Genomic DNA, 25,254 nt, shown 5'->3' on the forward strand with positions numbered 1-25,254 from the left:
CTCATTAGGCTATCATTTACTTTACACTGAATGACTAAGCAAAGGAAAGAATAATCAAAGGAATGTGTCACCATGCAAACTTGGTGTCATGTTTCCTATAGGAAGGATGAAAGAAGTACAGCGTGGAGAGAGTAGCAATATTCAAAGCTTTCATAGAGGGTAAGTGGCAGAACTGCAATTCAAATCCATATGTGTCTACATCTGAAGCCCATGCATTTTTTCATTTATTGCATTAGGGAAAATCCACCCCTGGGGAGAAGAGGTGGAGAATAAAATAATTATTGAGCACTTACTATGGACCTGATCGTGTTCTAAGCACTTGCATGTGTTTTCTCATTTGATATTTACAGCAACCTTATATGGCAGAGACTATGATTATTTTCAGTTTTACAGAGGAAAACTAAAGTACAGAAAGGACAGTAACAGGTCAAGGTTATATGGCTAGGATGAAGCAGGGATAGACAGGACTGGGACTCAGCCATCTGGATCCAAAGCTCACACCCCTAAAGCCACTTTTGCCTCTCTCAGCATCATGTGATGCATTGCAATGAAACAGAACTAAAAAAAAGTTAAAAGTCACTCTTGGTTATATTTACCCCATTCAATTATTTAGTACACATTTGATTTCTGTATGTGATTAGCTTATATTAGAAAAATAAAATAAGACAGCTGAACATCTACATAAACTCTAATTCGTGTCCTGAACTATCACTGAATCTCAAAGGTCATCTGTAACAACTTTTACAAGTTGTCATTCAATTTTGCCTGTCCATTTCCACTAATATGATGCTCATTAATTCCCAGAAGGCACTGCCTGAGTCTAATTTTAAAGAGAATGTAGGACATTTTTTCTTGAATAAAAAATATCAGTTTATATCCTTCACTCATTTACCTAGTTTTACCCTCTAAAACTATGCAATATTTGAAGACAAACCGCTAATTTACCCAGCAAATGTTTGAGCACGTATCTTTCAATCACTGTGATAGGCAATGAGTACAGAAAGATATATATTAAAACACATATTTTTAGGGTGACAGCCATATAGAAGAAAATTTCAACCTCATGTGGTAAGTGTTCTAATAGAATTATTTAAAAAGTGTAAATTGAAGCATCAAGAAGTGTGTGATTTGGGGAAAGAGCAGGATGGCAAATTAGGTGAGTATACAGGACAATTTTTATTTGGACCTCCAGGCATCTCCAAGTGCTTCCTGCTTCTGGAGATACCAAAATAAACTGAGCCCTTGCCTCTTCATATAGCCTGAAGGCAGCAAACATTCTCTGTCCTTGCCTCTTGGCAGGAGGGTGGAAGTACATGATATCCAGGACTCAGCAAATAAATAATTATCATTCTTGGGTGGTTACAATATGTCAGACCTGTTCTACGTGCTTTATACACATTAACTCATTTAAAACCAACAACTCTGTGGGGTCAGTGCTGTTATTACTATTTTCCGTTTTACAGATAAGAAAACTGAGACTTATTCAAGTAACTTTGAGGGACATTGGAGAGCTATTAAGTAGAAAAGCTGTGATTCAAACCCAGGCAGGATGGGTTCTGGAGTGTATGTTTTTAAATACAGAATGATGTGACTTCCCAAACAATATAATACTCGAGAAATGACTTCGAGTGCAATAGAAACTTGAAGAAAATAGTATTAAAATGTCACTTTACAGTTTGCACAGTATTTTGCTTTCCATTATCTCATGTAATCCTCATGACAATCTTGTAAAATAAGCATTACAACCTGACTACCACCCTGTAACCATCTGCTCCGTTCTCCTCTTTATTTTCTTTCTTCTAGTTACTGCTTGCTATTGCTTGCACCCTGCAAGATGATCATCTTTGCACTAGCTCTTTCCTCTTCTCAAAGTGTTCTTCTTCCAGATCGTTCGTTGCATGGTTGTTTCTCCTGTAACGTCACCTCCTTGGAGAGCCCTTCCAGAATCTCATGGTGTAGCTTTCAGTCCTATTCCACTGTTTACTTTTCTTCTCTGCACTTTGCTCTCTGGAATCATACTATTTGTTTACTTATTTAAATATTTTATCTGTTGATTTAACTAGAACATAAGCACCATCACTAACAGAGAATCTATCTTGTTTATTTCTGTATCTCTCTCCTTAAATATAGAGTAAACATGACATACAGAAGGCATTCAAAAATATGATTTTAGCTGTTTTGCTCCTATTTTCATTCCTATTTTTAAAATTCCTTCTTTATTATAAGTTAGTTTTCCATCAATTTTTTAACTTATTATTTGAATATAAGGGATTGATTGTTTTTTTGGACACTCTTTAGAAATAGTATCATTGATTTGGGCATATGAAAGGTTGTATAACCTTAGCAAATTCGCTAATATCATCTAATAGCTTTGTAGTTGATAATCAATCTGGAAATGATTATTTTGACAGTTTCTATTTAATATTTCGTTATTTATTGTTTTATAACATTGGTTAAATCATTTTTGTGCTGTGTCTGATATGAACAGAAATGTTCACTCTTTCGCCTCTAAATATAATATTTGAGAATCCCAGCACTTTGGGAGGCCGAGGTGGGTGGATCACAAGGTCAGGAGATCGAGAGCATCCTGGCAAACATGGTGAAACCCCGTCTCTACTAAAAAAATACAAAAAAAATTCGCCGGGCGTGGTGACCGGCGCCTGTAGTCCCAGCTACTCGGGAGGCTGAGGCAGTAGAATGGGTGAAACCAGGAGGCGGAGCTTGCAGTGAGCTGAGATCCGGCCACTGCACTCCAGCCTGGGCGACAGAGCGAGACTCCGTCTCAAAAAAAAGAAAAAGAAAAAATTGACATTGGAGGCAACTGATGCCTAGTTTTTATCAAGTTAAGGAAGCCCTCTATTTAGAGATTACTAAAAGTTGTTTTTAAATCAGATATTAATGTTTTCATCACATGCCTTTATCAATATATACTAAAATGATATGTTTTTTTTTCTCCTTTAATCGGTTAGTGTAAAGAGTTAGGTAAACGATTTTCTTTTCTTTCTTTCTTTCTTTCTTTCTTTCTTTTTTTTTTTTTTTTTTGAGACAGAGTCTGGCTGTGTTGCCCAGGCGGGAGTGCAGTGGCGCGATCTCCGCTCACGCAAGCTCCGCCTCCCGGGTTCACGCCATTCTCCTGCCTCAGCCTCCCGAGTAGCTGGGACTAGAGGCGCCGGCCACCGCGCATGGCCAATTTTTTGTATTTTTAGTAGAGACGGGGTTTCACCGTGGTCTCGATCTTCTGACCTCGTGATCCCCCTGTCTCGACCTCCCAAAGTGCTGAGATTACAGGCGTGAGCCAACACGCCTGGCCACAGTAAACTGTTTTCTAATGTTGAACTATCCTACTTTTTTGGACACTGATGGTTCTCAGCTACAAGAGATAGAACTGCCTTTAAAAAGGGAATGTGGAAATTCACTGGGTATTTTCAGTTAACACAGTGTGATTCAAGCTGGCATTTAGCTCCTGGGAACTAGGGATACTAAACCTCTTATATGACAAATAAACTTAGCGCCTTACCTACCAATGGTGTCTCAGTTGAAAGACACTGCTGTTAATTTGTTTTTCATCATTTTTTTTTAAATTATACTTTAAGTTCTAGGATAAATGTGCACAATGTGCAGGTTTGTTACATAGGTATACAATGTGCCATGCTGGTTTGCTGCACCCATCAACTAGTCATTTACATTAGGTATTTCTCCTAATGCTATCCCTCCCCGAGCCTCCAGCCCCCACCGCCCGACAGGCCCCGGTGTGTGATGTTCCCCACCCTGTGTCCATATGTTCTCATTGTTCAATTCCCATCTATGAGTGAGAGTGTGCGGTGTTTGGTTTCCTGTCCTTGTGATAAATTTGCTGAGAATGACGTTTTCCAGCTTTACCCACGTCCCTGCAAAGGACATAAACTCCATCCTTTTTTATGGCTGCGTAGTATTCCACGGTGTATATGTGCCACATTTTCTTTTTTCTTTTTTTATTTTTATTTATTTTTTTGAGACGGAGTCTCGCTCTGTCACCCAGGCTGGAGTGCAGTGGCGCTGTGGCGCGATCTTGGCTCACTGCAAGCTCCGCCTCCCCGGTTTACGCCATTCTCCTGCCTCAGCCTCCGGAGTAGCTGGGACTACAAGCGCCCGCCACCTCGCCTGGCTAGTTTTTTGTATTTTTTAGTAGAGACGGGGTTTCACCATGTTAGCCAGGATGGTCTCGATCTCCTGACCTCATGACCTACCCGTCTCGGCCTCCCAAAGTGCTGGGATTACAGGCTTGAGCCACCCCGCCCGGCCTGTGCCACATTTTCTGAATCCAGTCTATCATTGATGGACATTTGGGTTGCTTCCAAGTCTTTGCTATTGTGAATAGAGCCGCAATAAACACACATGTGCATATGTCTTTATAGTAGCATGATTTATAATCCTTTGGGTATATACCCAGTAATGGAATCGCTGGGTCAAATGGCATTTCTAGTTCTAGATCCTTGTGATCACCACACTGTCTTCCACAATGGTTGAGCTAGTTTACACTCCCACCAACAGTGTAAAAGTGTTCCTATTTCTCCACATCCTCTGCAGCATCTGTTGTTTCCTGACTTTTTAACGATTGCCATTCTAACTGGAGTGAGATGGTATCTCACTGCGGTTTTGATTTGCATTTCTCTGATGGCCAGTGATGATGAGCATTTTTTCATGTGTCTGTTGGCTGCATAAATGTCTTCTTTTGAGGAATGTCTGTTCATATCCTTTGCCCATTTTTTGATGTGGTGGTTTGTTTTTTTCCTGTAAATTTGTTTCTTTGTAGATTCTGGATATTAGTCTTTTGTCAGATGAGTAGATTGCCAAACTTTTCTCCCATTCTCTAGGTTGCCTGTTCACTCTGATGGTAGTTTCTTTTGCTGTGCAGAAGCTCTTTAGTTTAATTAGATTTCATTTGTCTATTTTGGCTTTTGTTGCTATTTGCTTTTGGTGTTTTAGTCATGAAGTCTGCCCATGCCTATGTTCTGAATGGTATTGCCTAGGTTTTCTTTTAGGTTTTTTTTTTTATGATTTTAGGTCTTACATTTAAATCTTTAATCCATCTTGAGTTAATTTTTGTATTGTATTGAGTTTAATTTTCATCATGTTTTAAAACATTATTAAACATGATTAATATACCAATACAGTCATTCTAATATTTTTTAAATAATCCCTGCTAGGGTATGGTGTATTCGTGTTTTTCTACATTATTGATATTAAATAGTTTTGTATTTAATTTTCAAGAGAGTTTTTATAATATTTTGATAATTTAATCACACTGCTCATGGTGCATTATTATGTTGGTGCAAAAGTAACTGCAGTCTTTGATATTACCTTCAATGGCAAAAACCTCAATTACTTTTGCACCAACCTAATAAATAAAGTCCTCACTCAATCTTTTCCAAATAAACTACTCTTAAACCAGATTATTCTAGCCATACACCAGTACAATCAATATGCAATCAACATTCTAATTTGATTCAATCTAATAAATGAAAGCTACATTCATTTCCTCTAAATTATATCTCTTTTATTGTAACCTGCCATTCAAGCTAGGAATAATTTTAGAATATTGGTATGGTTGGCCAAATTATTTGTTATTTCTCCTAGCTTAGTCACCTGTAAAGTTTATTAAAATATAATCTGTGGTGCTCATTCAAAATATTGGTAACAGTGCTGAACAAGACCATGAACCAAACTTCCTTGGAGAAGTGTTGCTACTAGAAATCCAACAGTGCAATCATCCACTTTATGTACTTCCACATTTTCCACAAGGCATCTGAGAGTTGTGTGGTCATGAATATATAATCAGACTATGGCATATGTCTGAACTTCGGCAAGGTCTACTCTTAGTGATTTTCCATGTAGCCTCTGGGATCACCACTTTCTTTTCTAAGTGCCAATATCTCATTCTTTTAAAAAAATATGTATATACATATTTTATATATATTTTAAAATACCTATATGGGCCAGGAGGCAACAACAAATAGATTGCCCTATAGTTTCCCAAAACACCTTTGTCATTTTTTTGGAAGCCAGGTTATTGGTCCATCAGCAATTACTGCTCTTCTCCAATTTTCCTCAAAAATCACTTTCAGCAGTCCCTCAATTATATTCCCCATTTTTTCTTCATTATTGTTAAATAGACCCAGCTGTAATTTCATGCTATTTTTCTCCATCTATTTTATGGGTTTAAATCTTATAGCCATGTTGTGACTGCCATTATTCTATCGTTTTTTATTAAAGGTAATCCTTTGGTTAATTTAAAAACAAAAGATGTTATATTGAAATATAACTATCGCCACACTGGGGAAGTAAACAAAAGTTGCACAAACAGTTAGACTTGGACTAGTTATATTGTTTCTAAGGAAAATTACCATCAATGGAAATTAGATCCCCTAGTTTTCTGTCCAAAACAGGTAGATACTTGAATATAACTACAAAATAAGTTTCAATCCCTCATGATTTTTTTCAAGTGGTCTTTGGGCATATTTATTTTTATTGGACAAGTGTTTGAATTCAGTTAGTATATTACTTAGCAAAACTCAATCTTTAAAAAAAAAAAAAAAGATTTCAACTGAATAAACCAGAAGTAAGGTATGGATGAAATTAATATAATTTTTAAGGTTAAGTGCACATTTGGTCGTGCAGAGTGAGTTCAAGTTAAATCCATTTTAATTTGTTGATTAGGACATACTTCTGTCATTCATGTATTTATGGTTAAAAAATTTAAAAACATAGCTTATAGGTATGTGTGTGGAGGGGGGCAATTCTATAGCAACTCCACCCATTTAAAAAACCTTTTCAGTTGTATTCTGACGATAGCTTGTACGATTCAATTCACAGGTTAAAACAGCAAGGTGAATGCAGACAATCGAATCAGGGCTATGACTATCAAAACCAACACCTCACATTCTTTCTTGACCCTGGAGAGCACTACACTTGTAGGAGCCAGCTATGTACACACAGAGAGGCTAAGTGACATCCTAAGGTAGCCACTACTTTTGCATTACGTTAGGTTAGATGGCTTTTGTTTTGTTTTGTTTTGTTGCATTAAGAATAATCCATGACAGTAAGTCTTGCTAGGCCAATTTTATTCATTCATTCACTCATTCAAACAACAAATACAAAGAGAGTGCCAACTATGTGCCACACAATGTGCTGGGTTCTACATAAACAAACCCAACATGGTCTCTGACCTGACGGAAAGTATATCCTCACGGGCAAATGTCACGACTTTAAGAAAAGAACTCTAAGAGATACTGGCATTGTGCATATAACACCATCTCTAATACCCAGGACACCTTCCTATTTGATGGTACTCCCTAGATGTTTTCTTTCCTCTACTTAATAGCTAGGCCTTAGTTGTGATCCCTGAAAAATAACACTCATAAGCAAGAGCATTAATTTCGTAACTGACAGGAGCACAACAAATACATCTCAGGGCTCGCGTGGCTGACACACCAAACTAGAAGAGATTCACCAAATTTCTTTTTATTTTTGTAGCCAAAACGCTTTAGAGATTTGGGTCATTCTCTTTGTAACTTTTAATTATCAAATAAAAAACTGGTTGGGTGCAGTGGCTCTTGCCTGTAATTTCAGCACTTTGGGAGGCTGAGGCAGGTGGATCACCTGAGGTCAGGAGTTCGAGACCAGCCTGGCCAACATGGTGAAAACCCATCTCTGTTGAAAAATACAAAAACATCAGCTGGGCCTGGTGGTGTGTGCCTGTGGTCTCAGCTACTCAGGAGGCTGAGGTCAGAGACTCGCTTAAACCCAAAAGGCAGAGGTTGCAGTGAGCCGAGATCACACCACCACACTCCAGCCTGGGCAACAGAGCAAGGCTCTGTTTCAAAAAAAAAAAAAAGGCAAAACTCCAGGGGTGTTTTGTAACTATATAGTGTGAAAGGAAACACTCACTGATTTACAAAGAAATAAAAAAGTTCAGTTCAAAAATTTTTTTTTTAATATTTGCTGAAGCCCAGAGAAAACATGAGAGAGCAAGCAAGCACTTACTTTTTCGTACAGGAAAACACATGTGGCTGCTGCTGTGGGAAGGATTTAGGACAAAATACATAAAATATAGTCAGCTCTCCTCTTTTCCACCCCTGATCGAAACACCAGGGCATACATCTTGAAGACGACATAAAGACTAACCTAATTTTTATTTTCCTTCTTCCTTAGTTTTTCTCCATGTCAAATTAAAAACAAACAAACAAACAAACTAGGAGTAAGAGAAGGGGCAAATCCCTCTGGAATGTAAGGAAAAGCACTTTTCTGCCAAATACGGATTTTATAAAAACTGGTGAATAAAACCGATTAGAAAAGCTATAGGCTGCCCAGGGCTTGAGTTGGAAGAAGATACATGAAGTAATAAGCTCTGCCCGCCTTGAAAAGCGAAAAGGGAAAAGAGAAAAATTGTAACGTATCACAAATTCTATGACAAGTGTGGCACCCATGGGACAGTTATTTGCATTCAATTTTTGTTTTTATATTTGTTTTCCATAAGGTTGAAATCCACAGAATAAAAGCTCTTGGTTTTATAGCAGATTTTTTAAAGGACAAAAGTTTGATTTGTTTTAAATGAAAAGCACACTAGGATTTGTTTAATCAATATTTTAAATTACGACTTATTTTAGAAGCCAAGAAATAAAGATTTCCATTTACGTTTTTGCAACTTGTCTGAAATGAATTTAACTCACAGAAAAGTTAGATGATAGTAGTACCAACCTTGTATCTTATGTAAGCATTTAAATGCAGATTGGAAGCTACTAATCATGTCATAAGGAAAGTATTAGAAATGTTTTAATTATTCATTTTTCTCCAAGAGTTGGTTTTGTATTATTCCTTCATAAGCCATGAGTATTCAAGAGCCATTTGGCTTAAAATTAGGGGAACAGAGTAAGCAAAAGTAAAATTTTAAGAGTTATTTTGTATTATCTTCTCTGACCTCGAGATGAAATGTGAAGGAGAATTGGAGCTACCATACTTTAGAAAGTCCCTAAATCCATGCGGTCTTTAATTCCTGAAGCATTTCTATGTTCTTTAATATCCACGTGTTAAGTATCAAGGATTGCATTCTGCTTTGTTCCCTTGAGTTGAGCTGAAGGTCATTCCTGGTTTTAGAGATTAAAATCTGAGCAAACTAACCTCTGATGTAGAGAAGAGTTGCTACGAACATTTTAAAGTCTGGAAGAGAAGAATTCCACCCTAATCTCCTTATCAGTATCTTCTCTTTGTTACAAGGGTAAATGGCATGTACTACTTTCTATACCACTGTCTAACATAAAATATTGGACTGAAAATGAATATATCTCCTATTATGACCACTTGGATTCAACATGTAGATTTATGCATAGTGACATGTAAATTACAGTGCTCAGTATATTTCTGAAAATCTAATTATAATATATGATGTTTTAGTCTTGCAATACAAAGAAGCAAAAAGCTGATCTATAGATTTTCTTGGCATATATAATTAAATTTCTACCCCAGGATGCATAATTAATGTGTTATTATTTCTTGGTAATTTCAGTTTTTAATCATTTTCTTGGTTATAAATGTATAAACTGAATGACAGACAAGTTGTGACTGTGGACCTGCTTTTATGTATACTCTTCACTCTCTCCAGAATCTTAAGGATCTTACTAATCTAATATACCAAAACACAGTTTAAATTTTGCTTTCTCAGTGAGCCTTCCTCGACCAATGCTAACCAAACAGGCCCTTCTCCATTATTCTCTATTCCAACCACATGTTTATTTTCTTCAGAGCACTTCAAATTTTCAAATAATCTGAAATTCTAGTTATGAGTTACATCAACTGACCCCTGGCTACCAACTTCACGCATCCCATTTTTCATATTCTTCCCTCTCTCACTTTTCACATTGACCTTCCTGGATGTTCCCAGTATGCACAGGAGTTCCCCCTGCTGAGGACATTTCCCCAGGTATCTGCAACTTTGTCTCCTCACTTTCTACAGGGCTCTTCTCAAATGTCACTGACTCAGGAGAGTGTTCCCTTACTAACACATCTAAAACAGCAGCCCCCATTTACAGCACTCTCATTTACCCAGTTTTATTTCTTCTCCTTGGCACTTGTCGTTGTATATGTATGTGTTCATTGTGTGACTCTCATTAGCATGCAAATGCCATTAGATTTTATTTATTTTGTTCATTAGCACTGGCACAGTGTATAAAGCAATGTTTGGCATAAGTCTGGTGCACAATACTTATTTGTTAAATTAATTAATTAAGCCCTTACTTATCATCCGTCTCTTCCATTAGACTCGTAAGGACCACAAAAGCAGGAACTTTTGTTTCTGGTATTCCTCAAGCATCTTGCATATAGTAGGTGAAAAATGAATGTTGAATGAATTAATATTTGCCTCTGTGTGTATTTTAATCTCCCTCTCCTAGTAGGTTCTAATTACAGTGAAAAGTAGAATTATATCTTTTTATCACACCAGTGTGTACCAATTCCATAATAGGTTCTGGCTTATGATAGGTACTCATTAAGTGAAGGATATCAAGGACTGGGACCAAAGTCAACAAGAACTTACAATGACCATAGCCACCCAGAGGACTTTACAGGGTTGATCTCAGGTCTTAATGGCAGATCAAAAAGAGTTTTGGATAGGCACAGAGCCATGGAAGTCTGAAATCACCTTGTTCATCCTTTTGGGGCCCAGCCTGGACCTTGAAAAAGCTTACTTCCCAGAGCAGACCCAAGAAGCTAGGTGGAGACTTCTGAGTTTCTTACTTTCAGATATATCTTTCAAATTTGGAAAGCAGTAAATCTTAATTTTGATCCCTAGCTTTGATTTGTTTGCTTAAAACGTTCGCCCTGAAGACTATATCCATGTATGATGTCAAAGGGTAGCAAACAAAAAGTAATTCAATTTTAACATAAAATTTCCACTAAACAGAGCAACCTTGAAAACATCTCTTATCTTCACTTTTTCATGCTTTTTCATTTGTAAAATGAAGATACCAAAAAAGAACTAGCAGCTCTAAAATTATAGATTATATATTCAGATTTGCTGGGATGCCCTTGGGAGGCTTTGTCCATCACCTTCTTCCCTTCTTCTCCTTTGCCCACCTGCCACAATTTCTCTTGGTTAAATGTCACAGTTTTGGTGAGCTACTGTTACTGATGGGAATCCATCAAGTGTATAAGGGGAAGGCTAGGTTGAGAATCTCTGGCCTATGTTATCACTATCATCCTTTCCATGTCCAAAATACTGTGAATCTATGAAATGCACCTCAGTTCACTAGCAAATCACTATATTTTAACATTGCTTAAGTTACTGCTATCCTGAGTTTACTTACCCCAACTAAACATTAATTTTTTATTGTACTGTGAGTCAGGGACTATGGCAGACACTGAGAATTCAAAGATGAATTTAGAAATGGTCTCTTCCCTCAAGGAGTTCCATCCAATAGGGAGACAAATGCAACAGAGTGTGATAAATGCTTTAATGGGGCCAAAGCAGCAAGTCAATTTAAAGCATATCAAAGGGTACCAAAGCAGCCTGGGAGAGAGGTGATCTGGAAAATCTCCCAGTAGGTGACCAAAAACTGAGTCCTAACTCTAATTAATTGAATTATAGACTGCTAAAGCTGCACAGTGTTAGAATCATCTAATTCAAACTCCTGATGTGGCACAGAGAGAATCTGATGTCCAAAGAGGCTCATATATGCAGAGTGAGTATCAGAGTTACAACTGGGACCCAGATATGTAATACTGGGCTGCCTCTTTTAAAATGCACCTTTTTTTGCAGGGAAATTTTTAGAACCTTTTCTTTCATCAGTTTAATAATGAAAGTAATCAATTAATCATATTTTAATAAGGTACAGAGAACAATTATTTATTTATATTGACTTTATGCTCAGTGGTGATGCCAATAACCCATCATCTCTTGGTTATAGATTTTCATGAGCTGCTGGTGAATTTTTTCAGACCTATCCACAGGGTAACCCTGTTTGCCTCCTGAGCTACTCCATGGGCGTAATCACACTCAGAAGGACAAGTAGAGTTTGGTTGTGAACAAGAACAAACTTTAAGAATAAATCTTAGTCCGATTAGCACCTCCTCTCAACAACTGACTGAGGCATCTAAGGGCTAGGGTAAAAACCAAACATTGAAATATTTTTATTAGTAGTAGTAGTGGTAGTATATAAAATGACTCAAGTATGCAATCTTCTTGGAGTTTTTGCTCCTAATGTAGTCACTTGGTTTGGGATGTTTAATGACTGTGATTTTGTAATGGGACAATATAAGAGCACATCACATTAAAACATAAATACTTGGGAAGCCCATAGTTTCTGATAGCTTGCCATCTGTTTGGTTCTTACCGGCAATGGATTTATCCTGCTTAGTGCAGATGATGATATTGTGGGTAAGATCATGGATTATACAATGGATTTCTGAGGTCTTTAACTACTGTTATTAATTTTGCCAGCTTGCAAATCAACATTTTCTAATATAAAATCAATTACATTTTATTTTTCAACTCTTATCCTAAGAAAGGTTGCTATGGGCACCACATAACATCTGCTCTGGCGCCAACAGATTGCGTAAAGTCACCCACAGTCTCTTCAAATTAAAAACCTCAAACTGAGTTCACTGGCTTTGTCACTGTACTCCCAGCAGGATGCTCTTTTGCCTTGCCCCACCGTTCAGTTTAATCCTCTAGAAAGAAAATTTTTAGAGGTACATCGGACTAAATCATTTTTCTTCTGAGCACACAATTTCCAAATGGCCGCCCAGGGTCCTAAATCCGGCGGCTGCGGAGAGGGACTAGCGGGTGTCCTCCTCTGCAGAGCCGTGGGACTCGAGCGCCTTCATCACTGGACGTTGGAAGCCAGGAAGGAAACCCATACACTCAGGGACAGGTATAACCCCGCGCGGGTGCACCAGCGAGGCCCGGATCGCAGCAGAGGTCTCCATCCCTGAGCTTGGTGGGGGCGTCCTGGGGAGGAAGAGAACACTTTCCCCATTCGGGTCAGAGAGCAGGACTGACTGGGTCGCAGGTCAGAAGTTGAATTTTAACCCGACCTGCGCTTTGTCCCCGCGCCTTCCGCAGCCCGGGCGCCGCGGTGGCACAGAGCTGGGAGAGGACGAGAGAGGCTGGCGCGGGAGAAGCCGAGAGTTGCTACCGACTGGGAGCTGCCGGCGGCGGGAGCAGACGCGACCCTCGCCGCTTTCGAACGCGAAGCCGGGGAGAGCCGAACTCGGCTGCTGGGGCTCGGCTCCCCGCGCTCTGCCTTGCCCTTTCGGCGGAGGGCAGCTACCTGCCTGCTGCAGCCCCGCCACTGTGCGCCCGGCCGCCCCGGGGTGCGCCCAGCCCGCCCCCCGAGCGGCCGCCCTGACTCCAGCAGTTGGACCGACCCTCGCCCTCCGGCGCCTGGACAAACTTCCTTCCTCCCGCGCCCCCGCGCCGAGCAGGCTGACAGGCGGCTCCCTCGCCGGTCTCCTCTGGGCTCCGGCCGGGCGAGCTTGCTCTCTGCCCCTCTCCAACCCCGAGCCCCTGGCGCCTAGCCGTCCCCAAGCAGCCGCTCCAACAAAGCCAGAGGCCCGGAGACGACCCGGCGAGGGACTGGGAGTGGCAGCGGGGACCCTAGAGCCAGAAGGAGGAGTCCCCTCGGCGGGGCGAGTACAGTGGGAAGGGGCAGCGGGGATGTAGCGGGGAGAGAGAAGGGAAGAAAGTGTCCTGCTCTAGGCGCGAACGTCTTCCTGGCTCGTCCTCGCTCCCCTTCTCCCCCGGCCCGAGCGCGTCCCGTGTCCCGGTGGGAATTGGCAGGCGGGGGAGGGCGGAGGGGAGAGGGGACGCGGTGGCCTGGCTAGCGAGCCGCTCCCTTACCTCTGTCCAGGGTGAGCGGCTGGACCACTGTCAATGTCGCCATGTCTGCCGTGGGAGCCGAAGTGACGCTCGGCTTCAGCATCAGCAACCGCTCGTAGTGAGAAAAAAAGGAGGAGATTGGGGGCGGGGGTGGAGAGGGAAGACGGAAAGGAGGGGGAGGAGGGGGAAGAAAGAAGGTGGTGGTGGTGGAGAAGAAAGCTTGGGTGGGTTGGTAGCCAGATGGAGAGGCAACTGTTCCGCGGCGGCAGATCTTTCAGTTGCGGTGCGGAGCTGAGCAGGTATCCGAGAGCGACTGCATCGCCGGGCTCTGGGAGGGAAGGCTCTGCCCTGGAACTTTGCTATTCCACCCCCAGGAGCACTGGGTGGGTGTAGCTGGCGGACTGCTTTCTTTCAACTTTCCACTCTAATAAAATGGTCAGAATATACGTGTGTGCATGCGTGTGCGTGTGTGTCAGGGGAAGAGAGAGGATAGAAAGGGGATATGGGGGAGGGAGTGGGAGATGAGTTTTCTCAGATTAAGAGAAATTGCCAATCCAATAATCCCATCTCCTTTAGAGAGAAAATGCTTCAGTGTCAGAAATGTTTGGGATGCAATTACATTTGCAGTTAATTTCTGTTGAAGTTTTTCGGAATGTTGACCTATAACGGCATATAAAGATAACTGACTAAAGGCCAGAGTTCCATCAGTAGATGTTCATTTAGGATCTGAGTATATTGCCTGGAAAAAAAAAATATAGCAAACCTCTTAGAAGTGCTTCAAAATAAAAAGCATGGGGGTAAGTTTCTATCCCTAAGTTTTCTTTTCTTTTTCAAGCCACTGTTAATACATTACCAATTCAGTAAATGTAGCTCAGAAACAAGTAGAGTGTTCAGATTTTCTCCAAATTTTTTACATACCACGTCTTGTAAACATGTCCCACTCCCGCCCAGCCACTCAACAAAAACTTTGCTCTTAATGTCCAAACTGATTTTGGTTGTCTATCACTTAGTTTGAAAAATATGTGCCTAGCACTTTTCATGTTGATTTCTAACCAGTGGGTCAGAGATGTCACTTATTGATTAACAAATATGCCAGGAATTGAGATAGAAGAGTTACATTGCCTTGTGCCACGCCTTGATTTAGGAGTTCAATTTAGTCTCTGACTTCCTGTAGCCTGTAATCTAGTGGGAGATGGTGTTATTAAAAGCTTGACTTTAGAGCCAGTTGATCAGGATTAAATTACAAGAGCCTTCAAATACTGACTGTGACCTCTTCGCCCCAATAAAAAGGCTACTTTCACTATCTTGTCATAGTAGGGATTCATTTCCTGACATAAAGAAACCTTCTATAAGCTGAATAGGGGTGACTGTGGGTGCAGGATTGGAAATGACAAAGCTGCCTCCATCTTGTTCCCTGTGACAGAGCTGAATTGTTTGGGCTAGCAATAAACTCTAAAAGGCAGATACAGTTTTATAGCAAAATATTTGCATATAATTGATGCCATTTTCTTCTGATTACAGATATGGTTTCTGAAGGTCTTTTTCATTTTATAGTCTACAATTGAATTTTAAAAAGCAACATTTCACCAATGTGGGAAAGCCAAAGATGATTGGCCATATATAGACTTAACAGACCCTAAAAACAAACCTAAAATAGTAGTTCAATATGCTTATTTTTATTTAGTATTTAAGGAAGAATGCTGGTCTTGACATTTGAGTCTTAGTTATGTGCTCTTCAGAAGTCACACAATTTCTCACTGATCCTGTTTCCTCCTCTGTCATACGGTGAAAATATTATTCAACCTCAAAGAGATTCTGTCATATGAGGAAACAAATTCTACCTTGCAATCTCACTGAGATTTGTGAGGGACTAATGGACTCATACATGTGATTGTGCTTTGAAAACAGTAAAGAATATACAAATTTATTTGTACAAGCATACATCCCCTGGAGCCATGTGGTAAGCTCTGTGCTAGGTGCTAACCATGCAAAGATTGAGTCGGCCCACTCTGCCCAGTCTTGCTTGAGAGATGGTGAGCAAACCATAAACTTCTGTGCGGTAAGTACTCTAAGCATTATTGAAAGGAGGTGCTCTTGGAGGCCAGAGGTTGAAAAAGCAACTTTGGTTTGTTACCATTATTCACATTCCCTGAATTAAGCAACAGAAAGAAGTTGAGATGAGCTCAATGATACCAGAGTGTGTTCTAAGCTTTTGCATAAAATTATTAAACCTCACTCAGTAACTGAGGATAAAAGAACATACAGATCCCTTGACTTCTAATGTAGTTATTTTACAACATCCTTTATTAGGGAATATGTATTTAAGCAGCTTGATTCATCAGCCCAAAAGTCATAAATTGTACCTGTTCCAACACAAATCCCTGATTGTGGTGTCAATGAAGGTAGAGTTTTTTTGTCTTTTTGTTTCCTGATGCATCCTCAGGACCAAACATTTCATAGCGTATTTCTGGACTTATGCCTTGAGCTTCCTATTTGAAAATTTGCTCTGTCATTCTTTCTCTGTGTTGACTCTGTAGGGTTGTTGTTGCTGTTTTTAAATCAAGATTAAAAGAGAAATTAAGAGGAAGCATAAATCACCATAAATTCATCTGTTATTATTTTTAGTAGTGGAAAGTGCATTCCCTTTAGCTTATGTCTGCACAGGTATAGAAAATTTAATAATAATTCATTATCCATTAGATTTGTTTTTATCAAGAAATAATATCTCTCCAATAATATTTGTGAATTTCTTTTTGAGACATGCAGGGATATACTTGACTTAGTCAAATGCCATTTGCTTTGCTTTGTGTATTAACCTGAGAATTGTTAAAATATTTGTTAATTATGCTTTTATCTTAGCTATTTGATTACAAAATCACTACACTCTTTCATTAAATGATACGTAGAAATTTAGTTCAGTAGTAACTATATTTTCATGGCGTTAACTAGTTCAATAAATACTTAGTGAGCACGTATATGTGCCAGACTTGGTGCTAGGTTGGTCTCTCTTTCCCTTTCTTTCCAGCCCAGAAAAGTAGGTATGTTTATGCCATTTTGGAGATAGGTAAACTGAAGCTCACAGAGTTTACAAAACTTGCTTAAGAATAGTAGCACCTGGCTTCACCTTCACGATCTCCTGTGATTTCCACTAAGAAACATCACACTCTGTTTTTTTTGTTTTTTTTTGTTTTTTTTGAGATGGAGTCTCACTCTGTCGCACAGGCTGTGGCATGATCTCTGCTCACTGTAATCTCCACTCCTGGGGTTCAAGCAATTCTCCTGACTCAGCCTCACGAATACTTGGGCCTACAGGCGGCCACCACCACGCCTGGCTAATTTTTGTGGAGCCGGGGTTTCACCATATTGGTCAGGATGGTCTCAAACTCCTGACCTCAAGTGATCCCTATGCCTCAGCCTCCCAAAGTGCTGGGATTACAGGCCTGAGCCACCACTCCCGGCCTCATAGCACTTTATTCTATGTTGTTGAAGATTTAGTTATTTCAGCCTTTTATTTCAGAGTTCCAGATAAGTATATATATGTATATAAAATCTTTTAAGAGATATATAAATATATATCTATTAAGATATATATCTTTTTTTATTATTATACTTTAAGTTCTAGGGTACATGTGCACAACGTGCAGGTTTGTTACATATGTATACATGTGCCATGTTGGTGTGCTTCATCCATTAACTTGTCATTTACATTAGGTATTTCTCCTAATGCTATCCCTCCCACCTCCCCCCACCCCATAACAGTCCCCTGTGTGTGATGTTCCCCACCCTGTGTCCAAGTGTTCTGATTGTTCAGTTTCCACCTGAGTGAGAACATGCAGTGTTTGGTTTTTCGTCCTTGCAATAGTTTGCTCAGAATAATGGTTTCTAGTTTCATCCATGTCCCTATAAAGAACATGAACTCGTCCTTTTGTATGACTGCATAGTATTCCCTCGTGTATATGTGCCACATTTATTCAATCTAGTCTATCACTGATGGATATTTGGGTTGGTTCCAAGTCTTTGGTATCATGAATACTTCCACAATAAACATATGTGTGCATGTGTCTTTATAGCAGTATGATTTATAATCCTTTGGGTATATGTCCAGTAATGCATTGGCTGGGTCAAATGGTATCTCTAGTTCTAGATCCTTGAGGAATTGCCACACTGTCTGCCACAATGATTGAACCAGTTTACAGTCTCACCAACAGTATAAAAGTGTTCCTATTTCTCCACATCCTCTCCAGCACCTGTTGTTTCCAACTTTTTAATGATCGCCATTCTAACTGGTGTGAGATGGTATCTCATTGTGGTTTTGATTTGCATTTCTCTGATGGCCAGTGATAATGAGCATTTTTTCATGTGTCTGTTGGCTGCATAAATGTCTTCTTTCGAGAAGTGTCTGTTCATATCCATTGCCCACTTTTTGATGGGGTTGTTTGATTTTTTCTTGTAAATTTGTTTAAGTTCTTTGTAGATTCTGGATATTAGCCCTTTGTCAGATGAGTAGATTGCAAAGATTTTCTGCCATTCTGTAGGTTGCCTGTTCACTCTGATGGTAGTTTCTTTTGCTGTGCAGAAGCTCCTTAGTTTAATTAGATCCCATTTGTCAATTTCGGCTTTTGTTGCCATTGCTTTTGGTGTTTTAGTCAAGAAGTCCTTGCCCATGCCTATGGCCTGAATGGTATTGCCTAGGTTTTCTTCTAGGATTTTTATGGTTTTAAAGGTCTAACATTTAAGTCTTTAATCCATCTTGTATTAATTTTTGTATAAGGTGTAAAGAAGGGATCCAGTTTCATCTTTCTACATATGGCTAGCCAGTTTTCCCAGCACCATTTATTAAATAGGGAATCCTTTCCCTATTTCTTGTTTTTGTCAGATTTGTCAAAGATCAGTTGGTTGTACATGTGTGGTATTATTTCCAAGGCCTCTATTCTGTTTTATTGGTCTATATCTCTGTTTTGGTACCAGTACCATGCTGTTCTGGTTACTGTAGCCTTGTAGTATAGTTTGAAGTCAGGTAGCATGATGTCTCTAGCTTTGTTCTTTTGGCTTAGGATTGTCTTGGCAATGCAGGCTCTTTTTTGGTTCCATATGAACTTTAAAGTAGCTTTTTCCAATTCTGTGAAGAAAGTCATTGGTAGCTTGATGGGGATGGCATTGAATCTATAAATTACCTTGGGCAGTATGGCCATTTCCACAATATTGATTCTTCCTATCCATGAACATGGAATGTTCTTCCATTTGTTTGTGTCCTCTTTTATTTTGCTGAGCAGTGGTTTGTAGTTCTCCTTGAAGAGGTCCTTCACATCCCTTGTAAGTTGGATTCCTAGGTATTTTATTCTCTTTGAAGCAATTGTGAATGGGAATTCACTCATGATTTGGCTCTCTGTCTGTTATTGGTGTGTAGAAATGCTTGTGATGCTTTCCTCATTGATTTTGTATCCTGAGACTTTGCTGAAGTTGCTTATCAGCTTCAGGAGATTTTGGGCTGAGACAGTGGGGTTTTCTAAATATACAATCATGTCATCTGCAAACAGGGACAATTTGACTTCCTCTTTACCTAATCAAATACCCTTTATTTCTTTCTCCTGCCTGATTTCCCTGGCCAGAACTTCCAACACTATGTTGAATAGCAGTGGTGAGAGAGGGCATCCCTGTCTTGTGCCAGTTTTCAAAGGGAATGCTTCCAGTTTTTGCCCATTCAGTATGATATTGGCTGTGGGTTTGTCATAAATAGCTCTTATTATTTTGAGATACGTCCCATCAATACCTAGTTTATTGAGAGTTTTTAGCATGAAGCACTGTTGAATTTTGTCAAAGGCCTTTTCTGCATCTATTGAGATAATCATGTGGTTTAACATACGCAAATCAATAAATGTAATCTGTCATACAAACAGAACCAAAGACAAGATATGTATCTTTTAAGAGATATAAATATATAATATTATAAATATATCTTAATATATTAATAAATATAATACATGTAAAATATATTTAATACATATATGATATATTATATATACACACACACATCTTTTCTCTCTCTTATTTTGTGTGTGTGTTGACTTGAGACATACTCAAAGGGAGGAATGGATGAAGGGAAGTTAGGTCAAAGAACAACAGAACTATGATACTGGTTCCATTCTGTATACATATAGGTTAATATTCAAACAACTGCCTATTTGATATATAAAATCTGTTCTTAGCAAAATCATTCAAAGCTATGTTAAGGTCGGTTTCACTTAATTGAATTTTTTTAAATTATATGACAAAATCAAAAGACGGTTTGCATAGAGCATTAGCATACCAAGGAAATGTGTTTAGTTAGATTACAAATGAAGTATAATGAGCACAGTTTCATATGAGAAAATAGCACATTCAAACTAGAGTTATTTCAGCCTGGGTATTAGAAATTGTTTTTTGACTGATTTAAGATAACATGTTATCTTTCTTAATTCACACAGCTTTGTCAAAATAGCACTAGATTAAGACGAAGTGCCAACCAATACTTTGAAATTAAACCATCATAGAGTATCTTACATTTATTTTATCTTTATTTTATCTTTATATTTGTTTTGATAACTACTTATTTGTCTGCTCATTCAACAAAGACAATATACTGATTATATGTCAAGCACTATACTAGGCATTGGGGTATTACAGTGAACAAGAAAAAATTCTTGTTCTCACTTGTTTTATATTCTATAAGGAAGAGAAAGTCAATAAACAAACAAGAAAGAGAACAATTAGTGACTAAGTATTGTGCAAAGAATGAATAAATTGATGACTAAACTAGATCTAGAATAATGTCAGAATTACAAAAGACAGGGATAGGGAGAAGGGCCTTATAGGGAGCAGGAGAGAAAAGCCAGGGATGAGGGAGCAGGCATAGTGTGTATTTGGGTAAAATCGGCAGTTCATTTTGGAATATAATAATAAAAAAAAAAGCCTAAAGAGAGCTATTGAGAGTTAGGTGGTGGAAGGTAATATAATTAATGAACAGAAATACAATGAACCTTTCATTAATTTCTTTGTGCCAATCATACAATAAAATGTACGAATGCAATCTATGCTAAGAAAAATATTTGCATCATAGCATCTGCATTAAAAATTGCTAACATCAGAATGAACAGTTACTAATTCAGAGTTGGATGTTAAAAAAATTTAGGATGAAATTAAAATATTAAAAGTAAATTCTAAGGGCGGGCATGGTGGCTCACGCCTGTAACCCCAGCACTTTGGGAGGCCAAAGTGGGAGGATCACCTGAGGTCAGGAGTTCGAGAGGAGCCTGGCCAACATGGAGACACCCCGTCTCTACTAAAAATACAAAATTAGCCAGGCATGATGGCGCATGCCTGTAATCCCAGCTACTTGGGAGGCTGAGGCAGAATCGCTTGAACCCAACAGGCAGGTGTTGAGGTGATCTGAGATCATGCCATTGCACTCCAGTCTCGGCAAAAAAAGCAAAACTGTCTCAAAAAAAAAAAAGTAAATTCTAATTATTATTATTTTTTAATTTCTCCAAAAGAAATAACACTTCTCTGTTTTCACATTTAGAAGTTATGACTGATCTTTTAATAATGAAATTTAAATTCAAAGCTTAGTTTTTTCTTTTTCTTTATGCATCCCAAACTCATATTTACATCTCTCAGGAATGTCTAGAAATACAAGAAATATTAGACAAACTAATTTTAAAAGTAAAACAGTCTCTTCTCACATTTGCTCAGGAGATATTTCTAAACTATTAGAACTCACAAACTTTAACAATTTTAAAAACATCTTTATTACCATTGTCATCTAAACATTTTAAATGTATTTAACATTGAGTAAAAAGTTAGGCTTTTGTCTAACAAATTAAGCACCTGCAATATGCTAGGCACTATTCTGTGCCTGGAACTTGGTTTTGATGAAGAGAGACAGATAAAATACAAATTAGCCAATCAATCAGATAATCTTAGGTATTGATTATCACAAACATTGATGTGTTAAAGCCTATTCACACTGTATGTGAGACCTAATAATGTGCATTTTGTCTCAACATCACTTTCAGTTATGTCACATTGGTATCTTTTGATTGACCATGGTGGCTGTATTTAAACCATTGGGATTGGTAAACACTCTGTACCAATTTTTTTTTGTCCCTCTGGAAAGCCACTTGTTAAACATTTACCAGAATACCACAAAGTATATGATGAAAATAAAAGAGGATGCTGTGATGAAATATACAACAGGGAAAGAGGCTACTTTGGAGTGGTCAGGGAAAAAGTCACATTGTACTTAATAGAACATTTTTTAAAATATCAAATCTGCACTCCACTTGATGTGTGTGTACTGACTAGGACACAGGACCAGAGATGGAGTTAGAAGTAGGAGACATTCATATTTTTATGGAGTTTACAAAATAATTGGGGAAAAAAGCATAAAATTAATTACAAAATTATATATCAATAATAAATGATACTATAAATTTATATGTGTTAAAGTGATACAGAAATAAAAAAGGCAAGTGTGTGTTGTGATGACTTTCTGGAGGCAATTTATGTTGACTTCCAGAAGAAACTTAGAAATATTTACTTTCTTGCATGTAGATAGGAGAATGTTTTACCTTTGAGCAGAGTTACTCTTTGCAACTTTGAATCAGAGGATTGCTAAGTAGACCAGGAACTTTTTTTTTTTCATTTCTGTATTTGTTTTATTTTATTATTATTTTTATTTTTATAAAATAAAAGGAATCTAAGGAATTTCATAGAAAACTAAAGAAAGAGGAGGGGCATAATAGAGTCTCAATGTGGCTGGGGAGTCTTACCATGGTGAAGGGATAACACTGTCACCTGATACTTGGAAAGGACATTAATGAGAGCTAGGACTTGTTTGGGACTCTAACTTTATTTAAAACCTGGTTAAAATGGTTTTTTCTTGAGGAGCACCTCAATATCTGACTTCTATCCCTTTAAATATAGCTTGACTTCTTCCTCCCACCAGCAAAATTTATCTCTAATTTTGGTAGTATGGAATTAATTAAAGATATGAGGAAGAAACAGATGAACAGGCCGTCTTCAAATTCTTCACATTCTTACACCGTACAGTAATTGGGGCTAGTAACAGAATTTACTCTAAGTGTGCTGGGAAACATACATGTCAGTAATTAGCAAGTTTAAGAGCTAAACCCACCATTAGCATGGACAGCACATTCCGTAGAGAATTCCAAACTCCCTCTAGTTTTTATCCTCCAATGCTCTAATTTGAAGCAAAAATTGCTATAATTGTAGTTAGTTTATATTTAAATATCATCTTTCTGGGCCCAGTCTAAAACATAAAATGCCCTTTTCTCAAAACTAATTAGGAGGATCAAATGATGCTCCTCTAAAACAGTTCCTTACTCTCAGCTTCTGTGTTTCCCTGGCCTCTCTGGTCCTGGAGGAACTCTTACACTCTTGCCCCTCAGGTGGGCCTTTCTGACCCTGTAATCTCCTTATGCTATTCCCGAGTCTATGCCATTACACAAGGCAGATCCACTTCCTGAAATGCAGTATCTCTGAGAAGTTTCCTCTTTTAAAGGTTTCTTAATTTTACTTCTTGCTTAAAGCATATACCCACATAATAAATCCAGTTGTGACTTTATTGTAGTCTCTTAAGGATTTAACTAGAATGGGGGAAAACAAAGCAATTGAAGATGGTTTTAACTCTATATTAATATCTCAAGGCTCCTGTCACCCAGAATATTGCATAGATTAATTGTGGTAAACCAACCTGAATAAATATTTTTATCTAGACTCCAAATCAAAGAAATCCCCAAAAAGTGGAGACAGCAAGCAAATCTCTGCCATCTTTATCAAGGTAAGATAAGCAAACAAACTATTAAGTCTTTTATAAATCTTATATATTCTTTCTCTAACAAGAGTTTTTGTTTTGGAATTTTTAACGTAAGACAATGCACGTGTCAAACAGTTCAAAAGGTATTGTTGAAACCCACTCAATCACAAGTCATCAATGTTAAGAAGGATTTTTTTTTTGGTATATTTAATACCATATATATAATATGAAATGTATATAATGTATGTTATATGTGCACATGTCTTTTTAAAATTCTAAGTAGAATTCTACTATACACTATATTTTGCATCTTTATTTTAGTGATATTTTCATATCAATACATATACATCTGCATAATTCTTAACTACTTCATAAAATTTCATCAAAATAGTCTCTCATAGGTGTAATCTCAGGTTGTTTCTAGGTGTTTGCTATCTCAAACAGGCTATGAAAGAAAATCAGTCTTGTTTATAGCATCTTTATAAACATGAATTCCACTCAGTTATGTCCATGTCGTTTTGAATAATCCAGTGCTAATGTGGCCATTTTCAATTTTGTGCTTCCAGATTATAATACCTGCGATGCATTTATTCCTGCTTCATTGTGTGCATTCTATCATATGCCATTTGTTACCACTTATCTATAAAAATGTCATATGTAATTGAATTCATAAAACCTAAAATTATTAAAAGCAAAAAACTAGTCACCATAGACTGATGACTATTTTTCCATTTGAAATATGTGGTATCGTACACTATCCAGATGACTATTCAGTAAGTCAAAAGATGATGACAATGATTTTCTACTAAGAAACAAATGGTATATATGTCGAAGGAAGATAAAAATTAAAAGCCTAAAAGTACCACTTTTTGCAGTGGCTCACACCTGTAATCCCAGTATTTTGGGAGGCTGAGGCGGGTGGATCATGAGGTAGGAGATACAGACCATCCTGGCCAACATGGTGAAACCCTGTCTCTACTAAAAATTTTAAAATTAGCTGGGCCTGGTGGTGCACACCTGTAATCTCAGCTACTCAGGAGGCCAAGGCAGGAGAATCACTTGAACAGGAGAGTTGGAGGTTGCAACGAGCCGAGATCGCGCCACTGCACTCCAGCCTGGTGACAGAGTGAGACCGTCCAAAAAATAAATAAATAATTAAAAAATTGTATGTATTTATCACATACAATATGATGCTTTTAAGTATATGCATCATGGAATGATTTATGTCTAGCTAATTAACATATGTATTAACTCACCATATTATTATTATAGCGATGAGAACACTTTACATCCACTCTCTTATGTCAAGAATACATAGATTACTAACTGTGGTCATTATGCTGTACAATAGAGCCACTTTTAGATATTCATTGTGAAATTGTATAGGAACACAATGAAAACACAAAGAGATGTTTAAGTACTTTCATTTTCAAATAAAATGACATGTTGATTCATCAACTGAATTAAAAAGCTAAGTACAACTTAAAACAATAAATACTATTCTTCCATTAAATTTTATTAGTAGTTAGTAATGCAAAGACTATTTTAAAAGCTAGTGCATATAGTGCTCTCTACTGGCGTTATCTTTATT

The 25,254-nt window shown here is 38.1% G+C and overlaps 2 protein-coding genes and 1 non-coding gene across 5 annotated transcripts in view; 1 reads left to right on the plus strand and 2 right to left on the minus strand.

Moving 5' to 3' along the window:
• LIN7A (lin-7 homolog A, crumbs cell polarity complex component) overlaps positions 1–14,164 on the minus strand; it is a 151,356-nt gene extending 137,192 nt beyond the window's left edge. The window contains exon 1 of one of the 2 annotated variants that reach the window (XM_001087299.5): positions 13,871–14,164. In XM_001087299.5, coding sequence (XP_001087299.1) covers positions 13,871–13,952 — 82 coding nt within the window. In that variant the 5' untranslated portion in view covers positions 13,953–14,164. The remainder of the gene's footprint in view (positions 1–13,870) is intronic. The other variant, XM_028829755.2, reaches the window with a different exon arrangement.
• On the plus strand, positions 10,171–14,293 carry LOC114670904 (uncharacterized). Of its 2 annotated transcripts, none has more exons than XM_077953208.1 (3): positions 10,171–12,949; positions 13,094–13,663; positions 13,881–14,293. In XM_077953208.1, exons 1-2 carry the CDS (start codon positions 12,766–12,768, stop codon positions 13,546–13,548), a joined length of 639 nt encoding a protein of 212 aa, XP_077809334.1. In that variant the 5' UTR covers positions 10,171–12,765; the 3' UTR covers positions 13,549–13,663; positions 13,881–14,293. The 2 variants fall into 2 exon arrangements, with proteins under 2 accessions (XP_077809334.1, XP_077809335.1); XM_077953209.1 differs by having other exon boundaries at positions 10,171–12,902.
• MIR618 (microRNA mir-618) lies at positions 11,961–12,060 on the minus strand. Its single transcript, NR_032649.1, has one exon. It is a non-coding gene; the product is annotated as a microRNA mir-618 (primary transcript).
• Positions 14,294–25,254: the final 10,961 nt, after the last annotated feature.

The sequence above is a fragment of the Macaca mulatta genome, chromosome 11 (genome assembly GCF_049350105.2).
Source record: "Macaca mulatta isolate MMU2019108-1 chromosome 11, T2T-MMU8v2.0, whole genome shotgun sequence".
In the NCBI taxonomy this organism is placed as follows: Eukaryota; Metazoa; Chordata; class Mammalia; order Primates; family Cercopithecidae; genus Macaca; species Macaca mulatta.